Here is an 8,314-nt window from a genome sequence, read left to right on the forward strand (position 1 = left end):
TCATTTTAAAACAGATTACGAAGAGAGACCTGGCCACCTACTTCCAAAATGAGCCAGTGAAAACCCTATAGATTACAATGCTCTGGTCCTGTTTTGCACAGGGCCACCATGAATCGGGCTCTGACTCGAAGGTAGCTAACAACAACATCAACAATATATTTTATACCATTTACTACGTGACAGATACTGTTCTAAATGCATTTGCTTATACACATTTGTAGAGGACTGTGGTAACCATCCAATGCTCTTGAATTAAGTAACATTTGATTATCTAACCTTGTGTTGTTTTTGCGTCTTGATGAGTCACTTCTGACTCATAGCAACCCTTGTGACTGAGTATAACCACCCCATAGGGTTTTCTTAGCTGTAATGTTTACAGAAGTAGATCACCAGGTCTGTCACCAGCAGAGTCACTAGGTAGGTTCGAATCACTGACCTTTGAGTTAGCAGCCTAGTGCTTAACCACTGTGACACCGGGGGTCCATAACTGACAGTTAAAGCAATTGTAGAATCTGACTGTTTAATCATCTGATCCTGGAAAACTTATTTGTGAGGAACTCATAAACTCTCTTCAATGGATCTTCTCTTTAGGTCTCTGAACACTGCTGGAGGAATCAATAATGGTAAAGCATATTTTCTTACATAATTCCCATGTTCACTGGCATTGACTCATGCAAGTGAGTCCAGTGATTTGTCATGTAAACTATTGGCAAAATGTTCTTTTTTCACCTCTTCCAAATCCTTAAGTATTTTTTATTATTTCGTTTTCCTTTCATCACTTAAATGATGGTGCAGCACATGGGCTGAAGATGACAAAAGATTAGTAGGAGAATTTCTCAGGGAAGCAGAGAACCGAGATAGTTTCATATGCCCCAAGTGTCAGAACTCAGCATTTCCTGCTCCCTCCATGGGAGAACCTGTCTGTCTCTAGGATCCTGGACAAGAAAGAGCCTCTCACAAACACTTCCATGGTCTCTTTGGAGATACTTATAAGAAACTTTTAATTGGTTTTGGTAATTAACAACTGGGGAAACATTTTCCAGAGATGTCGTCAGCTCCCCAAGCCTGCGCTGTCAGTGCCACTGGAGGTGAAATGATCATTTCAGTTCTGTGGGGAGAAGAGGACGCAGAAACAAATACCAGGACCTCAGGGTCTGGCTGCCTCCCTCAGACACTTGCCCTGGATGTCATGATCGTCACACTGAGCCAACTATCCTGGTAGCAGCAAGGAGTCCAGTGAGGATTTTCTATTTCAGCCTGAGAGACAGAGTCTGTAAGGGAAGGAGATGTATCAGGGTGTGGGTAAGTGATCATGTTGCAATAAGGGAATCTTCTGTGTTCAAAACTGGTTCACTGTCACAGAGGAACCAGGTCTAAGTCCTGATCTTGATCTGAATGAGAACAGAGAGATGGGGCCACGGGCCCTGTCCCAGCCCCTGATGGCTCCCAGAGTCTTTTAGTGTCATCCTCAAGAATAGGGATTTTTGGTGTTTAATCCTAGTGATCATGAAACCTGATTCTGAAGATGCTTAAAGGCTGTAGTTCTGAATCAATCTGCCCTGCAGCCTACTGTACAGGAATTATAAGGATTTTCAGGATTACTAGAGGTTTTCCTGTAACACCTCCACATTTGTAATACAAAGCAGGATGAATCCATGTGATTCATTGAATCCTGTGAAGAAACAGTGTATCTGAACGGTTTTTGCTAGAATAGAAATGTTTCTCCAATTCTGGTGTATGATGCATTAATGGGGACAGTAATTGTGTGTCTCCTGGAAACATTCATGGTCTGTTGATTACTGGGAGATGATTTTTCATCCAGAAGTTATGGAAGCTGCATTTAAGGAACAGGTAATTTGATAATAATGAGTTTCACAAAGCAGCTGCCAATCCCAAACATATCTCGTGTTGTTTTCTCTGGTTGAAAATTACTCTATTACTTTCAATCAAAAACTCAACCATTTCAATTTATAAAATGCACAAGAAGTCATGTCTTACAGATTTCATTTTCCACATGTGCCTTCCATGTCATCATCTTTCACAAATCTCGCCTCACTGCTAACACTTTTAGTTTACTTTGTATTCAATACTTAATGAGTACACGATGTGAAAGTAGAAATGGTTTAGTTTCTATTCTCCACTATTTTATCAATTATTAGTATTTTATAGCCCATAGTTTAGTGCATGACATGAGATTGTTCCATAATTCCTGTGATAGGTCCCATTGTATTTTGTTCCTCGCCTGGAAACAAATATGTCATCCTGTTGCCGTCCTAATATCCTGTCGATCTTAGATTCATTTAATCCAACCAGCTCGTGAGGTGAATTCCTATAGGATTCTACTGCAATGAGTGATGTAGATTTCATTAAAATCTTTAAAGCTTTGTTCATAATTGACATTGGCCAATGAAATAAAATTTTATGTATCAATGGAAACTTGTTACAGCCAACATTATAACAAAATATCACCAGTGTAAATTAAAATGACAAGGTGCCAAGGTAAAACTAAATACAGAACTGGATTATTTGAATAAGACAGCTGACCAGCCTGGTGCAGACGGATGAATTACCTTTATATGATCTTTCTCTCCATGGTACTGTAACTCCAAAAATAATTGGGTGTGACTGTGAAAATAAGGTACATCTGGCTGCCTAATGTGATTTGAGAGTCTGCTACTAATGCAAACAAGGTGCATGGAACCCTTGTGTGAGTGTCTGAAGCAAATAAGGAATATCAGAAGCTTGTATGGGATTGGTCTGTTTTTCCATCCCACGAGGTTTAAACATGGAGAATTCCAAGGTTGGGGGGAACTCACTACCATCTAAGAAAAAGTGCTAGCAGCAGAGTGTGTCTTTTCAACCCAGGATCCCTGCCTTGAGAAAATTCTAGACCCAGGACAGACAGAGCTATCACATCAGAGATGGCAACAGCAGAGGCAAGCAGTGCAAAATCCATTTGTAGAGAAACAGCAGCAGAAGAACCAGGAGACCCATACAAGATGGTTTTGGTGAGGTTTCCTGCCTTTGAGCGTGAAGGCTACAGAGGGTGTGGCAACCCACGGAGCAGGAGAGATGAGCACCTTCAGGCAGGAGACTTGCTGGCAGAGTTGGGTGTCTCTGGGCACTTATTGGCAAAGCTAAAAGTGCTTTGTAACATTTTCCCAAGGAGGGAAAACACCATGCCAGTGTCAAGGGACAAGGGGAGCCTGTGAGTATCATCTGTGAGTTCTGTGTGGTCATTGCAACAAAGTGTCAAACCCAGCAGAGAAGTAGAGAGTGCTTGGTAGGGGCAGCTTGTGTCATAATTGGTAAAAAACTTTGCACAGAGGAGGTATGTCTGACCTTCATCCCTTAGGAATCAGCCGTGGGCTGATACTGATGATGAGTCTCTGACTCATGAAGTTAGAGGAGGTGAGATGCTTCCACCAACAACCCATTTTTCCCACTGGGTTAGTAGTGTATGGTGGTTAATGCACGGTCTTTGCAACCAGCTCAGCCAGGTTCAAGCCCCCACTCTGCCCCTAAACAACACGTGAATTTAGACAAATCACTTTACCCCTCTGTGCCTAAGTTTTTTTCTTCTTTAAGATGAATGTAATAGCAGCCCTTGCCGCACGGATTGCTGAAGAATAAAGAAACTAGCATGTATATGGTCTTTATAGCATACATTCCAAGTGCTCCTTAAAGGTATACAACCAACACTTAGAAATCTCTTATTGAAAGAAAAGCTTTAAAGCAACATTTCTAATTGGGAATCAATGGTAGATGGAGAATTGTGGATTTCCGTTTACACGATATATATGGTCCATGTCTCATCTTCCCATCTAGGACCTTCTGGCTCTGAAGACAAATATCAGCCACTGGGAACTAAGAGGATGTCCTTCAAGGATTTGATGTTTGGAATGATTTTCTTATTACAGACTACAGTTGGTATCCTGGGGAATTTTTCTCTTCTTCTCCAGTATATCATCCTTTACTTCACTAAATGCAGGTTACGGTCCACAGACTTGATTCTAAAGCACCTGAGTGTAGGCAACTTCTTGTCCATTCTCTGTAAAGGAATCCCAAAGACTATGGAAGGTTTTGGGTGGAAAAATTTCCTCAACGATTTTGGATGTAAATTTGTTTTGTATGTTCACAGAGTGGGCAGGGGAGTGTCCTTTGGCAGCACCTGTCTGTTGAGTATCTTCCAGGCCATCACCATCAGCCCCAGGAGCTCTAGGTGGGCAGAGCTTCAAGTGAAAGCTCCCAAGTACATGGGTTTCTCCATTTTCTCATGCTGGATCCTGCACATGCTGCTAAACACCGATTTTCTTTTGTCTGTGACTAGTAGTTGGAGCAATAAAAGCATCACAAACAAAAAAGACTATGGATACTGTTCTTCTGTGAGAATTGACCAAACCACCGGCTTACTAAATTCATTATGGCTGGCACTCCCTGATGTTGTGACTTTGGGACTCATGCTCTGGTTCAGCGGCTCCATGGTTTTCATCCTCTACAAACACAAGCAGCGGGTCCAGCACATTCATAGGAACAGCGTCTCCCCCAGAGCCTCTGCTGAGACCAGAGCCACCCAAACCATCCTTGTCCTGGTGAGCACCTTTGTATATTTTTACATCCTCTCTTCCATATTTCAAGTTTTTATAGCTGTTTTTTATCAACCCACTTGGTGGATACTGCACATGGATGCATTAATTTCTATGTGTTTCCCCACTGTCAGCCCCTTGATTCTCATGAGCTGTGATTCCAGCCTCTCCAGGCTCTGCTTTGCCGTGATAAAGAAGACAAAATTCCCTCATTTTATCAGAAATACCTAATGGTATGTTTTTGTACAACATTCACATGTTAGTTTATTCATCTCACAGAATCCTAGCTCATATGAAAACGGTATAGTATGAACTCTTTTTTATTTGTTTTTTCTTTTAATTTCTTTATTGTTTTGACATCATCTGTATAATTTCAGAGTTTTTTTGTTTTTGTTTTTTTTGGTAACTGTATGGGTGAAAATGTATTGGCCACATTTCAACCGTCTTCAAATGGACAGTTGAGTGACAGTAAATATGTTCATCATGTTGTTCAACCGTCACCATGACCCATTCCCAAACTTTTCCATCTCACTTGACAGAAGCTCAGTGTCCCCTAAGAATTCTGTCTTTTTTTCCCCCTCTCTCCCAGCCACACCTGGTAACCACTAATTTACTTTGGTCTCTATACTCTTAACTATTGTACCCTTTGCCATCAAGTCAATTTCAAAAGTAGCAACCCTATTGGTCTGCGTAGAAGTGCCTCATAGGGTTCCCAAGGAGCAGCTGGTGGATTCAAAAAGCCAATCTTTTGGTTAGCAGCCAAGTTCTTAATCACTGAACCCATCAGGGCTCCTACCTATTCTAGATAGTTCATATAGTTGGGATCCTAAAATTTGTGTCCTTTTGTGACTAATTTATTTCACTCAGCATAACGGGCAACTGGTTTTTTATTTATTTTTTTTTATTAGTAGTTTATTCTGGTAATGATATCTTTTTGCTGAAGCTCAGCAAAGTTTTGTTCCTTGTGCACACTGTAGGGAAGTAGAATTCCAGTGGGTGTTACAAATGGTTCAAGCTCAGCTGCTAACCTAAATGTTTGTGGTTTGAACTCACAGAGTGGTGCCATAGAAGAAAGTCTTGTTCATCTGCTTCAGCAAAGATTTTAACTCACAGGAGCAATATAAGACAGAGTAGAACTGTCCCATAGGGTTTCCAAGGCTGTAATCTTTGTGGAAGCAAAATGCCTTATCTTTCTCCCATGTAGTGCTGACCTTTTGGTTAGCAGCTTAGTGTTAACCACTGTGCCACCAGGGTTCCTTTGAGGCATGGTAGGAAGATAATAATGGAAAGGTAGGGGTGGGTTAGATTATGAAAGAATTTACTGGACAACTGGGTTTTTTTATTTTTATTGCGCTTTAAGTGAAAATTTATAAATCAATTCAGCCTCTCATACAAAAATTTATATACACCTTGCTATATACTTCTAATTGCTCTCCCCCCTAATGAGACCGTACACTCATTCTCTTCCTTCTCTCTTTTTTAGTCCATTCAACCAGCTTCTGACAGCTTCCACCTTCCCATCTCCCCTCCAGACAGGAGATGCCAACATAGTCTCAAGTGTCTACTTGGTCCAAGAAGCTCACTAGTCACCGGTATCATTTTCTATCCCATTGTCCAGTCCAATCCCTGTCTGAAGTGTTGGCTTTGGGAATGGTTCCTGTCTTGGGCTAACAGAAAGCCTGGGGACCATGACTACCAGGGTCCTTCTAGTCTCAGTCAGACCATTATGTCTGGTCTATTTACGAGAATTTGGGGTTTGCATCCCCCTGCTCCCTCAGGGGTTCTCTGCTGTGTTCCCTGTCAGAGCAGTCATCGGTTGTAGTTGGGCACCATCTAGTTCTTCTGGTCTCAGACTGATATAGTCTCTGGTTTATGTGGCCCTTTCTGCCTCTTGGGCTCATAATTACCTTGTGTTTTGGTGTTCTTCATTCTCCTTTGTTCCAGGTGGGTTGAGACCAATTGATGCAACTTAGATGGCCACTTGCTAGCGTTTAAGACCCCAGATGCCACTCTCCAAAGTGGGATGCAGAATGTTATCTTAAGAGAGTTTATTATGCCAATTGACTTAGAAGGACAACTGGTTTTTAAAAGAAGATGCACTAGTAAAAGTGAGGAAAACAGGTAGGACAGGAAAGAGGCCTAGTTACACTCAAATTGCAAAGTCATCCTTTATTTGCTACACTGGGTTGAAATTTTCTTCCAGGATCTGGTTCTCCTTCATTTTCATTGACTCTAGCTCAGTTCCAGGAAGGTCCATGTGTTGGTGTCCATCTGAAGGAGAGAATGGAAAGAAAGAACTATTAAAAAAAAAAAAATGTAACCAATATAATGGAATAATTTGTGTAGGAATTGTGAAATGGGAACCTAATTAGCCGTGTAAGCTTTCGCCTTAAAGACAATGAAATATTATTTAAAAAAAAAAAAGGCAAAGAAGAAAGAAAGAAACCAAATTCAAAGGGCCAAACCAAGCACTTTGTCCCACACATTCTTTTACACAGGTGAATAGCTGGAGCTCCAAGAGGTTAGGTATCTGGCCCATGCCACAGGGCAACTGACTTTGATTGATCTGACTTATTGAACCAATTGCAACAACTACTTGCTGTCCTTGTTAGGTTTCTTAGAGTCATTTTTGACTCATAGTGTCCCTATGTAGAAGGGTAGGAAACACTGCCTGGTCATGTGCCATCCTCACAATCTTTGTTATGCTTGAGCCCATCTTTGCAGCCAATGTGTCAATCTGCCTGGTTGAGAGTCTTCCTCTTTCTCACAGACCCTCTACTTCACCAAGCATGATGCCAGTCTCCAGGAAATGGTCCCTCCTGATAATACGTCCAAGGTACATGAGATGACATCTCACCATCCTCTCTTCTAAGTTGCACTCTTGCTGTACTTCTTCAAAGATAAATATGATTATTCATCTGGCAGCCCATAGTATATTCAATATTCTTTACCAACACCATTATCGAAAGGCATCAATTCTACTTTGGTCTTCTTTATTCATTATCCAGCTTGTGCATGCATATGAGGTGATTGAAAATACCATGGTTGGGTCAGGCACACCTTAGTCCTCAAAGTGACATCTTTACTTTTTAACACTTTAAAGAGATCTTTTGTGGCAGATTTGCCAATTATCTTTGTTCTTGACTGCTGCTTCTACAGGCATTGTGGATTCAAGAAAAATGAAATCCTTGAGAATGAGTAGAGAAGGAATCGAAGTGAGGTCAGACTAATTCATTCTGTACTGGTTGTTCCATTTCCAGCAATTTAGTTTCCCTGCCTCTTACCTTCTCATCTTTGGTTCACAGTAATTGTTGACCATTCAAGCTTACACAGGTGATTTTTTAAAGAGCTCAGAACTCATAGGTAATACTCCTTATGTTATAAGACAATTGATTATTTAGCTAAAAGTGACCTGAAGAGATAATTTTAGTTTAAGGTTTAAAAGTATCTCAGGGTGATAGTCTCAAAGAGTCCTCTAGTCTCAAGCAGCCTGATAAGTCTGGACGTTTTAAGAATTCAAGTCCTTTTTTCCCATTTTTCTCCCATTCTATCATGATGCCTCTGCTGTGGCTCTGATAAGAGTAATCAATAGAGGTAGCCATGCACCATGTATTTCTTCTGGGCTCTGGCTAGAAGAGGCTTCGGTTCCCGTAGATAGTAAGTGCTACAGACTAATCTTTTATTTGAGCCTTTAGTTTCCTTCTTTCTCTTTTACTCCCAATGCGTAG

The 8,314-nt window shown here is 41.0% G+C and overlaps 1 protein-coding gene across 1 annotated transcript; it reads left to right on the forward strand.

Moving 5' to 3' along the window:
• Positions 1-3,800: 3,800 nt before the first annotated feature.
• On the forward strand, positions 3,801-4,817 carry LOC126086272 (vomeronasal type-1 receptor 4-like). Its single transcript, XM_049902431.1, has one exon. It carries the CDS (start codon positions 3,801-3,803, stop codon positions 4,815-4,817), a length of 1,017 nt encoding a protein of 338 aa, XP_049758388.1.
• Positions 4,818-8,314: the final 3,497 nt, after the last annotated feature.

Source organism: Elephas maximus, chromosome 11 (assembly GCF_024166365.1).
Source record: "Elephas maximus indicus isolate mEleMax1 chromosome 11, mEleMax1 primary haplotype, whole genome shotgun sequence".
NCBI classification, from domain to species: Eukaryota; Metazoa; Chordata; class Mammalia; order Proboscidea; family Elephantidae; genus Elephas; species Elephas maximus.

Coding starts and splice junctions, on each gene's coding strand:
- LOC126086272 (XM_049902431.1), top strand. CDS start 3,801: ATGGTCCATGTCTCATCTTCCCATCTAGGACCTTCTGGCTCTGAAGAC.